The sequence below is a fragment of the Canis aureus genome, chromosome 30, assembly GCF_053574225.1.
Source record: "Canis aureus isolate CA01 chromosome 30, VMU_Caureus_v.1.0, whole genome shotgun sequence".
NCBI lineage: Eukaryota > Metazoa > Chordata > Mammalia > Carnivora > Canidae > Canis > Canis aureus.
Window position 1 is genome coordinate 16,086,238 of NC_135640.1, and position 22,601 is coordinate 16,108,838.

Consider the following 22,601-nt stretch of genomic DNA (forward strand, 5'->3'; position numbering starts at 1 on the left):
ACTATATATGCAAGTGTCACTATATTTCCTCATTTGAGTTCCTCAGCAATGGTAATTAGAAAAAAATGAAGGAATCACAGAAACTCCTGGAAAGTCAAGTCTACTATCTTTATTTAAGGGCTCATTTGAAAAGATTACATTAATCGAATGAATTTCTTTAAATAAATATGTGTATATAGTTTTGTCCAAAGAAGACAAACTTTATTAGAAAATTATGAAGTATTACTGAATCAACCAAAGATTACAGTAGTCTATTTTGCAGTATTATTCACTAACTATAGATTAATCTAGGTCTTTGCTCCATTATAGTCAAAAGTCATGAACTGGTATTCAGAATTCAGGGCATCTTGTTCATATGAGGCAGGAACTGTTTCTCTTTTAAATCAGGAAAATGAATGGAAAAGGATAAGGAACCCCAAAGTCAGGACGCAAGGAAGCAGGCAACAGCTGCTGAGCTCATGTGCCATGAGCATCAGATCAGCTCTGTCCCCCTTTTCTCTTATTAAACCTCAAAAATGTACTCCGGCCTAGTCATGAATGGAAAATAAAGTACACAGTTTAAAAAACAAACCACAAAGTGGTATTTATTTACATTAAAATGTGAATTACTTGTATACACACAAATAAGAGGCACAATCTGTTATGCACAATAACTATATAATCTTCAGTACATGTTATACATAGTAGCATCTGTTAAGTCAGTGGTTTGAGTGAAAACACAGTACCAAAACATTCCTGATACAAAATAAATTACTCATTCACATATTCTAATCATACAACAGTTAATATTTAAAAAGTTAATGCACTTCAAAAAACACTAGCTACATGTATAACCAAAATGTATTAAGTTTGTTTTATGAAAAGTGTCTTATTAGGCATAAATGATCCCTTTCAGGATACATTTTTATTTTTTAAATAAATAAACTACATTGATTTCAAGACCATTTATATATAGGCCCCTAAAATATGATTGAAGACAGACATTACTTCATATTTTAAAGATGTAACTATACTAGAGAATATGCTAAACTATTGCCCCCAAATTCCAACACTGCCATTCTATTTTTCAGACACAAATTATTTAAACATCCAATTTTAGTATATGAGATTAGCTGCCTTGTTTTGCAAGTTGTTTCTGCTAAAAAGCGTTAACAGATTGTCCTCAACTATCTCCTATATTTGAGAGTCAAGATTTTTTTTAAAAAATGTTAAAATGTTTTAGGTTAAAGCTGATACTGTATGTGGAGATTTTTTAACACTTTTCTCTTAAGACCTTCGCAAAAAGATCTTTTCAAATTCTGAGATCTATCGAAGATTCCTATCAAGTCCATGAGAACACTTGAATACTTTCATAACGCAGTGAAGGATTCATCTTTGGCATTTCTCTGTTAGTTCTAAAATAAAATACGTCAACAAACATTTTTTTTAATTTTTCTATCTACTTACTAGACATTCTGTACACAAAACTATGTGATTGAAATTGTGTTTTAACCACAATCTCATTGCTAACATTTTTCTTTTATCTGAAAAAAATATTAACATTCAGCTTTTTACTCTGAGAAGCTGAAATGTTTTGATGTTGCTGAAATGAGTTTGCTTAGATCTCTTTTTCAGTGATTAGAAATTCAACATCCTTTAAATTCAACAACGGATAAAGCAGACATACTTTTTACATTAACAAAAATGTTGACCAGAGTGTAATCTTTGAATATTGATATGAAGCATGCATGTATTAAGAAAAAAAATCTTCAAATATGGGCATAACAGAAATATAACTGCTTGCTACATTTTCTTTCTTGGTCCCTGTAGCATTTCTAAAAGGAAACAGACAAAAACAAAACTGCTACAAATGCTGATTTGTCTAAATCCTCCCACATTGCCTTTCACATTAGATTGCCACGATACTTCCAATGTTCAATTTTTTTACTCTCATCACACACTAACCTTAAGGCTAAAAAACAGTCCAAGTGTCACTACTGTAAAATGATAGCGGGAAACCACAATAAGGATTTTACAACTGAGCATATTTTCCTCATTCAAAACTAACATGGGGAAAAAAAAATCTCAGTAAAAATGGAATCAAATATGACTTGATAGTTCAAATGCCAGCTACAGTCTCCAGGGCTTACTGAAAATAAACAAAGAAACGAAAACAAAAACATAAATAGTAGAGCTAATTACTGGTACTTACCAATGTCTGCAAAGGTCTTGGATAACAAAAAAGAGCTAGTAACGATGGCTTTATTGTAACATTAAGACGTATAAAGTGAAATTAATAATTCCCTACTATTTTCCAACCAGGCAGAATCATGGAAATCCAAGCAGAGAATGATGCATTGCAACTGAAGGAACTGGAGTATAAATTGGTTACTTTTACTGTCTGGCACTGAAACATTTGGATAAATCTACAGCTATTTTAGAAAGAAAATAAGCTGATACAATAAATAGGTTTTAAAAATCTGGAGAATGCAGATTACATAAATAGGACACATAACTGAATTTGTGAAAGTAAATTTATTATAGAATATGGTAGTTACTGAACATTATACATGCAGCTTATATTAATACTGCTATCTCCCAGCCAATGTAAAAACCTGACTCCAATACTGTCCCTCAAGTATAGTTCAAACTAATAGTTACATATGATAACCAAGTAAATCCATTACCAGCTCCTGCTAATATAATTTAGTAAGAACTGGGAATCATAATATGGGCACGAGGCAATATTTACAGAATGTAATTTTAAGTGCATATGGTTATCTACTTCCAGAATCCAGAAAACAAAGTCACCCAAGCTCCTATAACAGTTTTACCTCAATTCTATAATTTTAAAAGCATATGTTGAAATGAGATCTCTCCAAAATCAAATAGGATCAATCTATCCTATTTAATCCTAAACCAAAATGTTATGTAAAATTCTGTGTATCTAAATGTTACCTTTCAGGTAAATTTGTGAGATATTTTAGAGATTTTCTTTTTTATTGGAGGTGGTCTGATAAAGAGGAAGAGGCTCATCAGACAATCACAAATAATCTTACCCTCCAGAATTCAGTTGAAGTTGGTCTTTTGCAAATGCTTATTGGGAATTTCTAAAGCACTGACTTGGAGAGGCCAAGAGCCTCCATCAATCCCTGCTTGGATAGCCACTCCTGTCACCACTGCCAGGTCAGGGTCTACAGAAGTGTTGGGATCCTTCCCAAAGAACTCTTGAATGACTTGGCGGATTCGAGGAATACGAGTAGAACCCCCAACCAAAACCACCTCATCGATCTCAGTCTTTTCCAGGTGGCCTTCTTTTAACACTTGCTGAATAGGTACAAGTATCTTCTGGAAAAGATCTTCATTAAGCGCGTCAAAGAGCTTTCGTGATATTTCTGTTTCAAACAACACCTGACTTTCTCCACTTTTCTTTTCAGAAAGGCCAGCTCCAAACACACTGTTTATGCGGTGGTCATCAGAGGGAGAAAATCTGTCCTTTGGCAGTTCAGTGTCACTACTCTGAGGCTCATTCTTGTCCTTTTCCTCCACTGTTAGTAATACTGACAACTGAGCAGACTGATGAAGAGTCAGATTCAATTTGACCATTTCCACAGCTTGTCTTAATCTGTGAATTTCCTCTTTCCTAGAGGGTAGAAAGCCATATGTTTGATAGATCTGTTTATATAAGTACTGAAGCAGTCTTTGATTAAAGTCCTGTCCTCCAAGTTTGTTATTTCCTAAGTTAGAAATAAAAAGGTATATGTTATATTTATGCATTTGTATGTGTATATACAGGTCTGTGTAGTATGTATGAAACTTATATACTAGGAATAACAAATCTCTTGCTTAATGTACTCTAACTCTTGAAATTTTATTCATTCAAAGCTTGATTAAAAATAACTGGATTACAATAATTTTTTAAAAAAGATTTTATTTATTTATTCATGAGAGACATGGAGAAAGAGAGAGGCAGAGACACAGGCAGAAGGGGAAGCAGGCTCCATGGAGGGAGCCCGATGCAGCACTCGATCCCGGATCCCAGGATCATGACCTGAGCTGAAGGCAGCCACTCAACCGCTGAGCCACCCAGGCTTCCCAGGATTAAAATAATTTTAACTTGGGTGCCTGAGTGGCTTAGTTGGTTAAGCATCTGCCTTCGGTTCAGGTCATGATCCCATGATCCAGTACCGCATCAGGCTCCCTGCTCAGCAAGGACCCTGCTTCTCCCTCTCCCCCTCCCCCACTGCTCATGCTCACTCACTCTCTCTCTCATGCTCTCTTTCTCTCAAATAAATAAAATCTTTAAAAAATGTATTTGATATTAAAAAACTGCACATTTGGTTAAAATTTTTAAATAATAAAAAAGGAATATCTCTTAATGATATCAAATAATTTTTCAGAGGATAAAGGTTGACAACAAAGATTAGCTTTTAGTAGCAATTTAAAACCACTTAAAGTCATTATTTTCAACAGAAGTCCTTATAATTAATAAGTACCAGTAGGCACTTTATCTTTTTTAAATCCTTTTGCTTGCTAGATTAAGAGCTAAAATAAAAAAAAGAGAGAGAAATTTAAAAGGAAAAGATTAATGTAATACAAATCTCTGGCACTGAATCTAAAGAGTCCAGTTAGGAGAAAGAAAAATGCAGAAGTTAGACAACCTATTAACTCACAGCTTCACTTTTTAAATAGGCTCCATTCTTTAAACTAAATTAAAAAAAAAATCTTAAAAAGATTTAGAATACAAAATCCTACAATTTCCTAGAGAATATTATTATTAGATTTTCTTACATATCTACTTTGTAAAACACATTATCAAATAATGTAAACTGATCACTCTTCATTTTATTTATTTAATTTATTTATTTATTTTTAAAAGACTTTATTTATTCATGAGAAACACACACACAGAGAGAGGCAGAGACACAGGCAGAAGGAGAAGCAGGCTCCATGCAGGGAGCTTGATGTGGGACTCGATCCCAGGTCTCCAGGATCACAGCCGGGGCTGAGGGCGGCGTTAATCCACTGAGCCACCCAGGCTGGCACCACTCCTCATTTTAAAGAATTTTTCTTGCTTTCTGTTCCCTTCACCACAGCCATGAAGTCCTATTGGCTCAGTGAGCTACAACTGGCAATGTATTTATTTGTATTATAGGATGCTCAGTCATTTTATTTAGACTTCACTTTTTGTTGTTATTATATACATAAATGGTGGTTATAAAGTTACATATACAGACTACCAAAGTGAAGTCAAAGTATACTGAAAACATCTGATTTTTAAAAATTTTATTTAAAGATTTTATTTATTATTTATTTTAGAGAGAGCAGGCGGAAGAGCAGAGAGGGAAAGAATCTGAAGTAGACTCCATACCAAGTACAATATCTCCTATGGGGCTTGATCTCACAACCCTGAGATCATGACCTGAGCTGAAACCAAGAGTTGAATACTTAACCAACTGAGCCACCTAGGCAACCCTGAAAAAATTTTTTAAATAAACACTTAATACACACTTGGTGTGCTAACAAGGAAAGCACTGTCTAAAACTCTTTTAGTCTTCCTGTATTTTTCTTACCAGACATTGCTCGGGTTAGAAACATTCCTCCTTGTTTATTTAGCAATGACACATCTAGAGTTCCTCCGCCCAAATCTATCACCAAGACGTGAAAGACCTCAGCCTTGTGGAGGCCATAGGCCATAGCTGCCGCTGTGGGTTCATTTATTACCCTCAAGATCTTCAGTCCTGTAAGATTGGTTGGAGGGAAGAACAATTCATCAGAGGACACCATTACCAAAATTCCTCCCCACTCAACCTCATTATCATGTTAGTGTATTTTATGGAACATGACCTCTGCTGAGTAACAATGACTGTAAACATAACACCAAAAATAATGAAATGGGAAAGATAAAAATTGGTTGTAAAATTATTCCAAAAAATTATTAGTATAAAAGTCCAGATTCAGTTGAATACGCCATTATTTTCTGTATTAACGTTTAATTTTAAAAAGCATAGCCCCTTCTAATTTTCATTATTTTACCTGGGAATATATGAGCAATAAAACTTTAATTATTATGTGCTATAATAAATTGTTGTAGAAATAAAATAAGCTTACTATGCTCTTCTTTTTAAAGTGACTGAAAAAAAGGGGATAACAGAAGAGATTATAAAAAAAAAATCTAGATAAAAAGTCCTTAAAATTTAAGACCCTCAAATGTAAATCTGAAATATATAGCAAGTCTGATCTTGAAAGTACTGTTAAACAGTGAAAGTTCAAAGATCAGATTTCCTTGCGTAAACTTCCTGCTTTAACCTAAATGCCACATGTCAGGGACCATCTCTCTCTCATTCTCTCTCCTGCAACATACTTCCTCTCTTTATCTAGTAGGCTAACAACGTCACCTCCTTCAGATCTGCTTAAACTTCACTTTCTCAATGAGGCCTGCCTGACCACTCTAAAACCTCTCACTTTCTGAAGACCCCTGGCAATCCTGTAGGAACAGGATTTTTTCTTCCATAGCATGTTATTTTTGATATACATTATATCAAGGTTTTCAAACTGGGGCAATTCTGCTCCTCAGGGAACATTTGGCAATGTCTGAAGACATAAGACAGTCACTACTTGGAGGACAGTGCTGCTAGCACCTAATGAGTAGAAGCTAGGGGTGCTGCTAACTATCCTATAATGCATAGGACAGTTTCCCACAACACAAAATTATCTGGCTCAAGATATCAATAATGCTAAGAGTGGGAAACCCACAATATACTTATCTTATCTTTAATACAGATTTTGTTTCCCTCTAGTAGGATATAAGTTCTGTGGGAACAGAGATTTATCTGTTTTATTTACCAAGGCTCTCAATATTTATTGAATGGTTTTAAAGGAGTTGTCTTCCACCTCAGATTTTCAAGAAAATATTACATTTATCTTAACATTAAAGAAAGTTTATAGAAAAAAAATTCCTCCTTGCTAACATGCACCCATGTTAGCCTTGTTACATGCCTATCTGACTGGCTGTTGTTATAGTGTGTTCCATTTTACATGCTATAGAATTTTCTTAATTTTTTTTATAAGCCTATATCAAAATCCATCTAATTTACCCACTTTGGGTTTATTTATGTCCTCCTTTGTTGGTTTGCAAAGTGATACACCTTACTACAGATTTTCAACCTGAGAACATTCTGAGAAATGTACACTCAAGCAAGGGTGATATTACCTGCAAGGTTAGCAGCTTCAATTGTTGAATTTCTCTGTTTTAGATCAAATTCTGCTGGTACAGAAATAACAGCATTGGCAACTGGCATTCCAAGATATTCCTCTGCCATTTCCTTTAACTTCAACAGTAGTCTAGAGCCAACATATTCTGGGGAAACGGTGATGGTCTCATTACTTGTCACAGAAAACTCAACCATTCCATTTTTGTTTAAAACCTGTGAATAGGATTTGAAAAAAAAAAAAAAGGTAAAATCAAACATATACACACACATATACTTAAATACATATGTACTGAACTTATTCAATAAAGACTTTATAAGGTCATAAAATTTATTTGTAATCTATCATTTACTAAGATTAGAAGTTATTGAAAGCTATACTTTAAAATCTATAAAGTGAATCTACAAGAACAGCAGAATAATAAAATCCATCACCAAGCACATAAATGGAACACAGAAGATTCTCAATATATATTTGTTAAATGAATGAAAGAAAAAAAAGATGAAATATAAGGAATAAAAGTTGCTGGATCAGATATTTGACTTAGGATCTTCTTCCTTTTTTCATTTTTTTTAAAAAATTAACTTGTTTCCAAAAATAAAAGATAACTGAAAAACTGTTCTGGTACATATTAACAAGAATAATTTTGGTACTTCGCTATGTTTTTATCCAAAAATCACTTACCTTATTATTTCCATGAAAACATGTATTCACTCATTATCCCTGCTAATGTGGTTATATATTTCAAAAACTAGATTAATTCTAAAACTATGATCCTACTTTCACCAACAGACTACATTAATATCAACAGAAAAGAGAATCATTCTCCTAAGAAATTGTAAGAATTTTACCCCAGTCATTCTAGACCACAAACTGGGTTTCAATCAAAAAAACTTGACCATTAACAAACCTATCTGGGAAACAGAAAAACAAGCTACAGATACTATGTAAATAAGGTCCAAAGACACCATACTATCAGACTCCACATGAAACAGAAACAACAAAAAAAACTCAGAACACTTAAGAAACTCAACAACAAAAAAACTCAAAATAACTCTCGGTTGAAAAACAGTACAGAGGTTCCTAAAAAATTGGAAACCGAACTACTATATGATGCAGCAAGTCCACTTCTGGATATATACTCTTATGTCAAAGAACCACCTGCACTTCACGTTCATAATAGCTGAGCCATGAATACAACCTAAGTATCTATCAATAGATATATGGATTAAGTTGGGATATTCATATACAATGGAATGCTATTCAGCCTTAAAAAAGAAGACAATCCTGTCCTTTGTGACAACATGGATGGACTCTGAGGGTATTACACTAGGCACAGGAAGTCAAACAGGGAAAGACAAACGCTGTATGATCTCTTACACGTAGAATCTAAAACAACCAAACTCAGAGAAAGAGATTAGATAGATTACCACAGGCAGAAGATGATGGGGGAGAGTAGGGGAAATGGATGAAGGTGGTAAAAAGGTACAATCTTCCAGTTATAAGTACTGGGAATGTAATGTCAGCATAATGACTATAATTAATATTGCTGTAGGATATATCTGAAAGTTGTTAAGACAGTAAATTCTAAGAGCTCTCACAGCAAGGAAAAAAGTATTTTTCCTTTTTTGTATCTATATGAGATTACAGATGTTAACGTATTGTGCTAATCATTTCACAATATATTTAAGTCAAATCATTATCCATACATCATAAACTTATATAGGGCTGTATGTTGATTATATTCCAATAAAACTTGGGGGAAAAATAACTCTTGCATCAATAAATAATTGTCTCAAATTCTTAATTTTGCTGAAATATAGAGCTTTATATAATTTAATCATTATTTAAGGAAAACTTATAAATTGATAAAGGACCCTAAGTAAAAGTTAATAAAGAACAAAGAAATAAACCTAAGAAATGCACAGGGTAAATTTATTTTCTCCTTTGGAAATGCATAAAATATTTAAGAATTTTGTTCAATAAGAGCACTGATACAGCTATCAGTTTCAAAAGCTATTCACTTAGAATTCCTCTTCATAATTTATAAGAAAAACCCTCTATGGAAAAAACATATTTAAAAGATATGAGTAGGGGGGTGGGCGAAAAGGTTGATGAGGATTAAAGTGTACACTTATCATGATGAAAAAAAACATTTTAGACAAAAAATAAAATATTTAAAAGAAAAAAACCCCAGCAAAACACAAACCTACAAATAGTCATGTAAAAGCATTAGGAAAAAATAGAAGTGGATAGGAATGGGAAAGGCTACAGTAAGCATGATAAGAGTCTATAACTATTTTTTTTTTTTAAATTTGAGATGATTTTGCCACATAAAAATTTAATATTCTTGAGAAGTAAAAAGTAAAAACAAATACATAAATCTTAAAAAAAAGAGTAACTAGGGATGACACAACACAGGGAAGATTGAACACAGCCTTTTCAATCAACAGTTTGGCAATATAAATCAAAGTATTTAAAGAATACAAGTTCTTCTACTTCTAGAATTCAAGTTTAGGAAATTATCAAGAAGTACACAAAGATATGTACAAGGATATTCACTGAAGCTGCAACATAAGTGGAAAACCAGGGAAAAAATAAAATGTGCACTTATCAAGACTAGACAATTGAATAATGGAATAGTCATTCTAAGGAACCATGTCATATTGTTGAATTTCAAACAAATCATAAAAAGGATGCCTACTATGATCTCTTTTTATGTATACAAATATGTATATCCTAACACACCCAGAGCATCTATTCATCTATCAAGCCATCCATCCGTCCGTCCGTCCATCCATCCATCCATCCATCTGTCCATCCCATAGTACATGGGGCTTCATTAGCTTTCTTGCTACAGTGAAACAAAGACCTAAGCAGATATTCTGAGGATAACAGCTCAAGAACATTGTAAGACTCCAAGTCTGTGACAGAGCTGTGGAGCCAATGAATTAACTCATCCTGGAATTGCTGTAGGACTGCTTGTTATCATGTAACTTCCATGCAGACCAAGTAAGTTGAAACAGAATGGTTTGTTACTTGAAGCCAAAACATTAATTGAAACAGTATGCTAAACTAAAATTAAAATAGATTTTAGCTTAATCACTTACCTTAAATGGGTATCTGCCAATTTCAGCCTCCAGCTCCTCTGGGGTAAAAATCTTGCCTATGAATCTCTTGGCATCATATATTGTGTTCTGAGGATTTGAATCTGCCAACTCTAAGCTTTCATAACCCACATATACATCATTGTCAGTAAAGGACACCATACTGGGTATACTGATGTGCCCATTTTCATCTGGAATGACCTTTACTTTTCCTGTGCCAGGAAAAAACACCCCAACAGAACAGTAGGTGGTGCCAAGGTCAATTCCAATCACTTTAGGAGTAGGCAATGGTAAATACTGTTGTGCCAAATAGCCAGCCAACAGGAGAGTCAAAACAGCTGATCCTGAAATAGAGGCAAGTTAAGAGACAGTCTTATTAAACTAGTACAATATGCTAAATTACAAATATGCTATTGTAATTTAAATTTAGTTTTTAGTCTCAACTCTTTGAGGCGAGAATAACACACTCTCAAAATATTTTCTTTTATAGTACTAATGATAATACTTCTCTCAGACATCAAGTTTTTCATAATGCAAAATGACTATACAATTAAAATAAAGGAACAACAAAACCAAAAACCCCTGTAGTTGTATGTCTGTGTACTTTACCTATGGGAGAAGAAAAAGTAAAAACATAATAATTGTGTTGATGCTAACAGGAAAAGTCATTCATCTCTAGCAAAGGCTAGATAAATATAGATATAATTCAATGTCTTGATCAATTGATATTTAAATTTTATTGCTTTATAAACAGCCTTAATTATCACTATTAAAAATAAATTTCGGGATCCCTGGGTGGCGCAGCGGTTTGGCGCCTGCCTTTGGCCCAGGGCGCGATCCTGGAGACCACGGATCGAATCCCATGTCGGGCTCCCGGTGCATGGAGCCTGCTTCTCCCTCTGCCTGTGTCTCTGCCTCTCTCTCTCTCTCTGTGTGACTATCATAAATAAATAAAACTTAAAAAAAAAAAAAAAACTTAAAAAAAAAAAAAAAGAAAAAGAAACTTCAGGGCAGCCTGGTGGCGCAGCGGTTTGGCGCCGCCTGCGGCCTGGGGTGTGATCCTGGAGACCCGGGATCGAGTCCCGCATTGGGCTCCCTGCATGGAGCCTGCTTCTCTCTCTGCCTCTCTCTCTCTCAGTCTCTATGAATAAATAAATAAAATCTTTAAACAAAAAAAAAAAAAAAAAGAAAGAAAGAAAAAAAGAAACTTCACTGGGACGCCTGGGTGGCTCAGTCATGATCCTGGAGACCTGGGATCGAGTCCCACATCGGGCTCCCTCCGGGAAGCCTGCTTCTCCCTCTGTCTGCCTCTGCCTCTCTGAGTCTCATGAATAAATAAATAAAATCTTTAAAAAAAAAAAGAAAATAATAAATAAATAAAATAAAAAGAAACTCCGTTATTAGTATTTCCACACCAAAAACTGTTTGGAGGGCTAAAACTCTTTATTCCCTCATCTCCTTTTTCCTTTCAAAAGGATGCACTGGATAAATTGGCAAAATGGTTTTGAAAGTGGTTTAATTATGAAACGGCCACTTTACAACAGAACAGAGTTAACTTTTTCTGTGTTTAAATATGAATTAAAGAAATACTTCTTGCAGAAGTTAACATTTAGAGAAGGAGAACCTAAATGTGTAACCCTAAAGGCAACATAAAGCCCCTTGAAGACAGGTTTTGTTCACTGTTGTATCCCTTGCACCAGGAATGGCTCCTAGCAAATAGCAGATGCTCCACAAATACTGATTTTAAACACACACACATACACACACACACACACACACACACACACACATACAAATAAGGACAAAAGCTATGCAGATTGTAAACCTAAGTGACTAAGAAAGATATCCCTTCGAATTCACAATTAATCTGTTCTTTGGTTTCAGGAGACTATATGTCTGTAATCTGTAACCACAGGTGTTACATATGACCCCAACGTCAATGTGTAGGAGTCTGTTTTACTAATTGTGAGCTCATCCTCATCAACACATAATTCAAAAAAAAAAAAAAAGAAAGAAAGAAATCATGTGCCAACCCCACTTTCTTCTTGCTCCTACGTGGAAAACTTCAGAAACATTTCATTATTTTCTCGGTCGGGGAGGGCTAATTACTAACCCCGATCGGTAGAAAGAGCATCAGACTATACATCCAAGAGGCCTGGCTCTTCCAAAACGCAGCATCCCAGGAGTCTACAGCTCCGGCCGCCGGCACAGCTCCTCCCCCTTCCTCTACAAAGGGGTCCTGGGGATGCACGTTCTTGCAGCCTCTCAAAGGCCGCAATTCAAGCAACGATTCAAAATCGACATTCTTTTGAAAAGAACCTTTCCCGAGGCCCGATGTCCCTGGGATGCAAGCAGAGGGTCGCCGCCCGCGCCGGCCCTACAGGGCCTACTCTGGCCCAGGCCCTTTCTGGACGCGACCCTCAATCCGGCGCCCCGAGAGCCAAAAGCCGCCTCTAAGTCACCCTTCCGGAGTCCTTCTCACTGCGCCAGTTTGACCCAGGAGGTGACAACCACCCCTGCCCACCTGGCCTCCCCAAACTGCTCCAGTGTCCACAACAGCCACAGAGAACCCCTGGTCACTGACCTAAGATCGTCATCTCTCCAGCCATCACAGTCCCGCCGGAGGGGCTTGGGATGACTGTACCAGACGTGAGGTGCCGCCCCCACGCCGCCTCCCAGCCCCGAGGCCTGCTGGGTAACGTAGTTCTCTTGCTCCAACGCTGTTCGAGAAGCTACATCTCTGACCAGAGAAGGGACTTCATTTACCGTCAGGTCGCGGGGCTGAGCGCCTCCATTCAACCGCTGCCAGTGTCGTCGGAGCCGCCCTCCCACGCCCGGACTACGGAGCCAATGAGGCTGAGGTGGAGGAGAGCCAAGGAGGGAGCCTGGACTTTATAATCAGACCTGAAGCGCCTGGAGCCAAGTTGAGGTAAAAAGACACGATCTCTTTAGCGCCGCCCCATCGCTCTGCATTCTGGGAAGTGTAGTTCTGGCCTGCTCCTATTCGCGAGAGGGAGAGCGGGGACCGTTAGGTCACTGCTTTTTCTAGCCAGTGTTCCTAACCAGGTCCAGGTTCGAACCTTCGTCTTTCGTTCCTCCTACCTTTTCAGGAATGCTTTCTTTGCCTGGGATCTAGATTCCGGATAGAGCTCCTCTAAACACCGCTCACCCCTCCGGCCTTCCCACAAGAGCCCCTATGGCAGTGAGCACAGAGGAAGGCGAGGGGGACATCCCTGTGACTTCTTTTTTTTTTTTTTTTTTAAGATTTTATTTATTTATTCATGAAAGACACAGATAGAAAGAGAGAGGCAGAGACACAGGCAGAGGGAGAAGCAGGCTCCATGCAGGGAGCCCGACGTGGGACTCGATCCTGGGTCACCAGGGTCAGGCTCTGGCTGAAGGCTGCACTAAACCACTGAGCCACCCGGGCTGCCCTCCCTGTGACTTCTAATAAGATCTTCAGCCCTCTGCTTTTGCTTTGGGATAAATGAGTTAAAGCAGTCTTCAGTGAATGTGATTTATCCAAGAGAGCAGGAACGCGTTTTCTCGATTATTACTGAAGTCAGCTATTGCAAACAGAAACGAAAACAAAATATTTTAGCTTCCTCTTGAATTAAGTCATAATTGTCAGGAGTTGCTTTCATGGACAAGTCCTGTAGCATCTAATGGCTTTTTCAGAATCTAATGTGTAAGAAATCCTACCCCCCCCCTTTTTTTTTTTTTTTTTTTTTTTTTTTTTGCTTCTTGGTCACTGGTAGTACCTAATAGCTCCTTGTCAGAGCATTTTATCTGTCACTGCTGTCAAAGTTCACCAGAGCTATAATCCTGGAGAATTGAAATCCGTTTCCTCACCTTAGCTGTAAATCAAACAATCCCTGTTGACAACTGGTCAACCTGCTGGGGTTATAAACTACTACTGGCTTTCTGATTATAAAATGTATATGAAACTATTGATGGTTGTTGAGGTTGAAGTATAGTTAATGGGGATTCATTATAATCTCTCCACTTTTGTACATTAAAAAAATCTTTCATAATGTAAACTGTAAAAAGTGTGTGTATGTATGTAGTGAGTATATTCAGTATAATTTCCTTATGAAGAACACATATAATTCAAACGCTTAAGTCATGAATATTATTTGGTATAATGATCATTATAAACAAACATTTATTGACTGTAGTGGTAGCCACTGGTAACAACCAGAAGCAGAGATAGAGGATAAACACATGCATGTACTTTTTTAATGTTAAATACTGTGCAAATAAAGGAAACCTCATCTAAAATGGAGCTGGGAAGCCTTGAGGGGGGATCTCTCTGGGCCCACCATGGGTTGTCAGTTGCAGACCCCAGGAGGAAGAGCCATACCTTGCATCCTCAGCAGGAAGAAGCTTAATTTACTCCCCAGCAGGACCTAGTAAACTCTTCTCCTTGCCCAGCAATAGCAATAGCCAATGAGAAGTTCAAACTCTCACTCTACACCAAGGGACTTTTGTTCCAGGAAAGTCCTTCATAATTTTGTCATGTCCTCCATACAAACAAACCCCTCTCATTTGGCTTCCCAGACTTGCCTGTGCTTCACGGCAGTTTGCTTGTCCTGAATTGCAATTCCTCTATTAATCCCAAATAAGCTCATTTTGCTAGTAAAATAACTGACTAGTTTAAGGATTAACAAAACCATAATTGTGTATGGACAGAGGGCAGAAACAAAATTGAATAAACACTGTAATTTTATGTTGAAGTCGAGAAGACTTAGTGAAAGAATATGTGAAAGAAATGAAGAGTGAAAGGGAGCCAGCAGATGAGTTAATAGGATAATATGAAACAATTGTTTGAAGGTGTTCCAGGAAGAGGGAACTGAATTACAAAGAGTATAGAAACAAAAGATAATTTCATAGATTAGAAGTGCTGGATCATAAAGGATGAGGTGAAAGTCTGAGAGGTGGGACTGGAGACATAAGCAAATCAGGAGAACTAGTCTTTTGTGGCAGGCGCTGGTCATTGCTGTCTGTTATCCCTGCCACCCACTCCTTCCTCTGTGTTATTAGGATCCTGATATGGTCAAGAAATAAATAGGTAGAGATTACATGATCTCAGAGTGGAATGCTCTTAATATGGGGGGGGGGGAACTAAAATGGAACTAAGCAGTTTCCACTCTTTCATTACTGCCTTAACAAATGACCACACAAATGACCATTTAGTGTCTTAAATCAACACAAATTTATTATTTTATATTTTTGTAGATCAGAAATTTTGATGTGTTTCACTGGACAAATCAACAGGGGGCTGCATTCCTTTCTGGAGATTTTAGAGGAGAATTGTTTCTTGCTAGATAGGAGTTGCTGGCAGAATTTATTTCCTTGTGATTGTGGGATCAAAGTTCCTATTTTCTTACTAGCTGTAAACTGAAGGTCATTCTCAGTTTCTAGAGGCCACCAACGTTATTTAGCTGACAGACTTTCTTCCTCTGTGGCAACAGTAGGCTCAGAAGACATCATGTAATTAAATTGGACCCACCTGGACAATCCAAGATACTCCCCTCATCTCAAGCCTTGGAACTTAAAGAAAAAAAAATCCTTAGTCTATTTTGCCTGTAAAATAACATATTCACAGATTCCAAGAATTAGAATGTGAATGTAAGCCTATCACAGTTTGCTCTCTGGTTCCCAAAGACGTACATCCATCTACATACAAAGTCTCATCCTATTACAGCATCAACTCGAAGTTCAAAAAGCTCTTCTAAACCTCATCAGCTCAGAAGTCTTAAATATCATCACCTGAATCATCTAAAGTGGGTAGTAGATGTTATATCCCTGCTTCTTTCTTGTCTGCTTAACTAATTAACTAATGTTAATTCATAATAATGTTGGTTATACTAATGTTATAAAGGACAGTAACCACGAGAGTTGGGAAATAAGGGTGAGGGCAGGGATATGGAAAGAAATGTGGATATACTATCTTCTTCATTTTTCTTAGCAGGGAGTTCAAGGATATTTAGAATGGAAATTTAAGACATAGAAACTTAAATAGGTAATTCAAAGTTATGAAGACAATTTTCTGAAGGACTAAAAAATAATAAAACATATAGATAAAAGAATAGGTTATTGGGAAGAATAGGTGGGACAAAACTAAAATGTGTACTTTTTTCATTTTTCCATAGACAAGTGTCAATATATGTAATTTAAAGTAAAATTTGAAAATCCATATAGCAAAATATGTGAACAAAGGAAGCAATAAGCCAAAAAATATATTGGATGACAGATTTAGGATCAATTTTTATTATATACATAATATAAATGGGATAGACTAAAAACTGCCAGATTGTCCTTTTTTAATATACAGTTGTAACTATTTATTGGAAACTTTTAAATAGATAACTAAATGAAGTTGGTGGCCAGAAAATATCTTAGAGGGCATCTGAACCCACCCTCTTACTTATAGAGAGAAAAATAGAGGCCAAGAGAAGTCAAGAAAATTATGATCTCAATTAGTGTTCATTCTCTTAATAAATTATACTTCACCTTCAATTTAGTGATTATAAGTAATCTTTAACAATAGTAGCTGGAGTGAAAAATTGTCTAATTATATATCCCAATATTTCTCATTATTATTTCAGAAATGTGCTCTGTTAGGAAAATCATTGCCAAATAACAAAAATCTTACTATATATCAATCTAATTCAGGGGACAAATTGTCCTTGTTGTTGTTTAATTCACACTTACTTCTTTTCCCTCATCTATTTAAAAACTGTTCATTGAATGGAAAATTGATCCAGTTCTCTGCACATTCATTAAAGGAATAAGTGTATTGAAATTGCAATTTAGTTTGAGTTACACTGTTAGATTCTATGGAACACTATAATATTTAAACATAAAAGATTACTCCTATATTAAAATTATTCCATAACAGGACAAATCTTATTTATTGAACCAGAGTATTTATATATTTTTCCCTTTGTGCTAGACTGTTATGGTTCTATATATTCCTGTTTTCTGGGGACTTTAAATTTATTGCATGAAGATTTTTCATGTAAAGGTATAGGGAAATAAATTTGATTTAAAATAAGAAGCTGGTACTAGTGTTGTTGTTTTTTCACAGAACATTATTATACCTCCAAACTTTTGAAGGATGAGTATGTTTGCTCTTTATTTTGAAAATAGTTTACATTCTGGCTATTGCCTTTAAGTTTCAAATGAATGTGAAATGAATGTGAATGAAGTAGAAATATATAATACATATGTTTACAATAAGAAACAGATTATTTTTTTAAAAAACCTATTTCTGATTAAAGCAATAATATTAACAAAAATTTAAAGGCATATGAACATATGAATACTTCTTACATGATCAAAAATGTATCCTAAGCAACAAACCAGCACCAGACTTAGAATTATTACCAGTAAAATTGAGAGTGAGATAAGAATACTTATTTGCAACTATTATATAACGTTGCTTTGGAATTAACCTGTGCAAGGAAATAAAACAGGAAGTATAAATTTGGGGAAAATAAAAAGGCAAATTTATCATCATTTCCTAATTACATGATTATTATCTTATTTCAGGCTCCTAGAGCAAAATAACACAAATTGGGTAACTCATAAACAACAAAAATGTGTTTCTCATAGTTCTAGAGCCTGTGAAATCCAAAATCAAGACACTGGCAGATTAAGTGTCTGGTGAAACCGTGCTTCCTGGTTCACAGACTGCGTTCTTCTCTCTGTGTCTTTACAGGGTGGAAGGGACAAGGGAACTTTCTGGGGTCTTTTTCATAAGGGTACTAATCCCATTCATGAGGACTCTAGCCTCGTGATCTAATCGCCTCTCAAAGATCTCACCTTCTAATACTATTATATTGGCAATTGAGGTTTAACATAGATTTGAAGGGTGGGGAGGAGTGGAGACACAGTCTGTAGCAATTATATAAATTTTAAAAATACACTAAAAATGTTTGAGAAATAATAACAATTGAATAGAGGGTTCCTTTAATAATATTATACAAAAATAACTTTTCTGTATGCAAGCAATATCCAGTTAGAAAAAAATATGGCAGGAAAGATTCCATTTACAGTAGCAAACAAAATCCATGGAAGTACATTTAAGAATAAAAAAAAAAATTGCTTTAAATCTCTCCTAAGACTAGAATTATATAATGGAAGTAAATAAAAAGACAACACCTTCTTGGATAGGAAAACTCAAGAAGTTTATTAAAGAAAAATTAAACATATACAAGAGACGGTTAGTTACCATGCCCCTCATCCAGATTCAATAATTATTAGTCTATCTACACCTGCTCCCCAATCTCATATTACTTTGTAGCAGATAGGAGATAAATTCTTTTATCCTTAAATATCTCAATAAGTACCTGTAAAAATAACTTTTAAACACACAGTAATGTTGTCAAAACTAAATATTAAAAATAATTCTCTACTATTAAGAATCTGATCAGTACTCACATTTCTAATTGCTTCATAAATATTATATTGTTTTCTATTTTGAGCCTTTGAATTAGAATCCAAAAGTCTACCTCTTGCAGTTTTTTTAAAAAAATAAGCCATTTATCCTTCAAAGTTTCCTACAATCTGAATTTTGTGGATGTATCTTATGAACATTTTTGTCTCTTTTGTGTATCTGGTATAATTTACTAGTTGGATATGGAGGTTTGCTCCATTTTAGGCTACTTTGTCTTTGATCATGTGTTTTTCCATTAAAAGGCAAATAATATGTGGTTGCCTCTCTTTTCGTTGAGTAATGTCCAAGCTTGTTAATTTATTAAGTTTCAAAAACCAATGATATTCTATTTTTTTATTTATTCACTGGAATATAATTATAAAGAGAAACCTTCCACTTACTATTTGATTACCCATAATATAGTTTATGTAGAAAGGCAAGACTAATTCTTATTTGTTCTATTTTCTACTTTTAAAAATATTTACCTTACTAGCATCATTCAATGATGACCAATTAATTTGTTGTTGTTACAGTTGTGTGGTGTTATATGTTTCAATCTATTGTAATTATTATCCTTTTAATACTTAGAGTATTCTAACTTTGGCTAGTGACAAACATTTCAAAATTCATTCTTGAGTGCTTTTGACATAACTCTAGTAGGTTTTACTTTTTTCTGTGCTATTTACTCTGAAAAGATACCTCAGGATCCTCTTATTCATTTTTTTGGGGGGGGGGCTTATAATTAATCATACCTCCAAAGACCCCTACTTTCTTTTACTAAGATGAGGTATTTAGAGACCATAATTTGTGTGCTGGGGGACTATAAATTTTAAAGATACTAGTTCTCATATTTTTCAATTAAATGACATATCAAATAAAATGCCAGCAGGATATTATATAATTTGACAAAGATAAAGAATTCATTTGGAAGGTTTAGGAATAATGAGAGAATGGCCCTTCCACATGCTTAAACAAAAGACAAAGCTACAAAAATCTGAATAACTTTATACTACCGAGGAAATAGGAAATAGACCAAAGCAGAAAATCTTTCCCCTCATTTCTTTAAAAATGAGGGGAAAGGGAGAAAAATTATTCAGTAAATATTGTTGAGACCACTGGCTATTGAAAATCATTAACCATGAAAAGAATATTACACCTTTACATCAAAATAAATTCCAGATGGATGGAAGATTTAATTCAATAGTATAGATGGCTTTATTCATTAACTTGGGGGTGGGAAAGACATTTAAAACTTGAAAACTAGAAACTATAAAGCAAAACTAAAATAAGCAAAAAATGAAATTTGATACATAGAATTTTAAATTATACATAAGTATATATGAAGTCAAGACAGATGACAAACTGAAGAAATATTAAATACACATGATGTACAAGAGAGATTAATTTCTTTACTTTATAGAGAGCCCCTCAAAGTATAAATATTTACAACCCAATTGAAAAATCAGAAACAATATGAATAAGCAATTAACAGAAAATGAAAATGCTAATAAACATGAAAAGAAGCTTTAATCATATTAAATAAATGTAAATACAAACAATAGCATTTCATTTTCAGCTGTTTAATTATATGCCCCCCTCAAAAAAAGATATGTTGCAGTCCCATACCCTGCCATACCTTAGAATGTGATCTTATTTGGATATAGGATTGTAGCACATATAATTAGATAAAATAAGGTCACCCTGGAGTAGAGTGGTCTCTTAATCTAATATTATGAAAGAAAACAGCCATTCAAATATACAGAGACACAGAAAGAACGCCATGAAGTGACAAAAGCATGTTCTGTTACTGAGGGTGGTATGTTAAAACATCCACTTATGATCATATGTTTTACTGTTTTGCGTGTGTGTGTATGTGTGTGTGTTTAATACGTATCCATTATTGCTTTATAGATTTCAAAGCTCTTTTTTAGGCACATAGAAATTTAAGATTGTTATCATCCTTTATTATCATAAAATAACCGTTTTGTATCTAATAATACCTCTTGCTTGGAAGTCTGCTTTGTCACAGGGCTAGAACTGGAATGCAAAATGTAAGGAAATGCTCTGCTACTGACTGCACTTTTCCAACCCTGAGAGTAAGTGCCTCCTTAAATTTGGGCCCTAGGTGCTTCATTCTTCAGGAGGCACTCACTCTCTGATGCAAGTATTTAATGCACTTGTGCTTGCTTGCCTTACTCTGATTCCAGTCCTCTTTTGTCTAATAGTAATATAGCAACTCTAGCATTCTTTGGGTAGGTATTTGCTAGTTCATTTTTCCCCCATTCTTTATCTCTTCACTCTTTTGTGTCCTTATATTTACAGTGTCTTAAATAATATACAATTGAACTAATGTTTTAATGAAGTTTGACAATATTAGTCTTTGAACTGAAATGTTTAGTCCATTTACATTAGATATAATTATGGATGTAGATCTATATATATGTTTGTCCACTAACTTTTAAAAAAGATTTGTTTAATTTTTATTTTTAAATTATTATTACTGTTTTTATAAGGAGGCTCCACATCCAGTCTGGAGCCCAATCCAGGGCTTGAACTCATGACCCTGAGATCAAGACCTAAGCTGAGATCGAGAGTCAGACACTAACCAACTGAGCCACCTAGGCACCTCTGTTCTTTTACCTTTTTCTTCTTTCCTTAATATCAATCAATACTTTTAAATCCTTTATATATATAACTAATATATATTTAATATATATATTAGTTAAAACCCTTTTCTTTTATTCTTTAGTGATCATTGTAGTGATTTGAACAAATATCTTTTATTTATTATAGTTGGTTCTTTTATCAGTTCTTGAAGACTGCAGAAATCTTAGAGTACTTTTTATTCCATTTACCATTCCCACCCTTGAACTATTGATATGTCATATTTCATACCTATGCTATGTTATAAACTTCATAAGGCATATTTATCACTATTTTTTAAACCGTAAGCTTTCTTTTGATTTACCATGTATTTAACTTTTCTGGTGTTCTTTATTTCCTTCATACTTTCATCTGCAATCATTTCCCTTCAACTTGAAAAAGTTCCTTGAATATTTTCTTTACTGCTGGTTTGTTGACAGCACATTCTTTCAGATTTTCTTGAGAAGGGACTGAAAACATCTTTAATTTTCATTTTTGAAAAAATATTTTTATTGGATATAGGGTTTTGGTCGGCAGTTTAAATTTTACTTTTCGGGGTGGCTCAGCGGTTTGGTGCCTGCCTTTGGCCCAGGGCGCGTTCCTGAAGTATTGGGATCGAGTTCCATGTCGGGCTCCCTACATGGAGCCTGCTTCTCCCTCTGCCTGTGTCTCTGCCTCTCTCTCTCTCTCTCTCTCTCTGTGTGTGTGTCTATCATAAATAAATAAATTAAATAAATAAATAAATAAATATTTAAAAATAAATAAATACATTTTTTCTTTTCATTGCTTTAAAGGTGTCATTCCATTGCCATCATCTTCTATTGTTTGTTTTGGAAAGTCAGTCATAAGTCTTTTTCTTGCTTTTTGAAGGTAATGTGTCTTTTTTTTCTCTACTTGATTTAAAAATTGGGGGGGGGAGGGTGGCATCTGTATGACTTAGTAATTGAGCATCTACCTTTGGCTCAAGGCGTGATCCTGGAGTCCCGGAATCTAGTCCCACATCCGGCTCCCTGTGTGGAGCCTGCTTCTCTCTCCACCTATGTCTCTGCCTCTCTCTCTCTGTGTCTCTCTCATGAATAAATAAATAAAAAATTCAAAAAAATGTGTATCTTGTTACACTGTTGATTTCAGTTCTAGAAATGAGCAGAGAATAGGTATCCAGAATAATTAATGAAAACTAAAATTTTAAAAAATTCTATTTGTTTTTGAGCATTTTA

General features: G+C 35.0%; 2 protein-coding genes across 2 annotated transcripts in view; one reads left to right on the forward strand and one right to left on the reverse strand.

The window, feature by feature from the left end:
• Positions 1 to 557: 557 nt before the first annotated feature.
• On the reverse strand, positions 558 to 13,242 carry HSPA13 (heat shock protein family A (Hsp70) member 13). The gene is made up of 5 exons (XM_077878810.1): positions 12,883 to 13,242; positions 10,302 to 10,642; positions 7,193 to 7,406; positions 5,553 to 5,720; positions 558 to 3,716 (listed from the first exon to the last, which is right to left on the reverse strand). Exons 1-5 carry the CDS (start codon positions 12,905 to 12,907, stop codon positions 3,049 to 3,051), a joined length of 1,416 nt encoding a protein of 471 aa, XP_077734936.1. The 5' UTR covers positions 12,908 to 13,242; the 3' UTR covers positions 558 to 3,048.
• Positions 12,339 to 22,601, forward strand: part of LOC144301748 (uncharacterized) — a 355,630-nt gene continuing 345,367 nt past the window's right edge. The window contains exon 1 of the transcript XR_013368525.1: positions 12,339 to 13,227. The gene's annotated coding sequence lies outside the window, so the exon portion shown is untranslated. The remainder of the gene's footprint in view (positions 13,228 to 22,601) is intronic.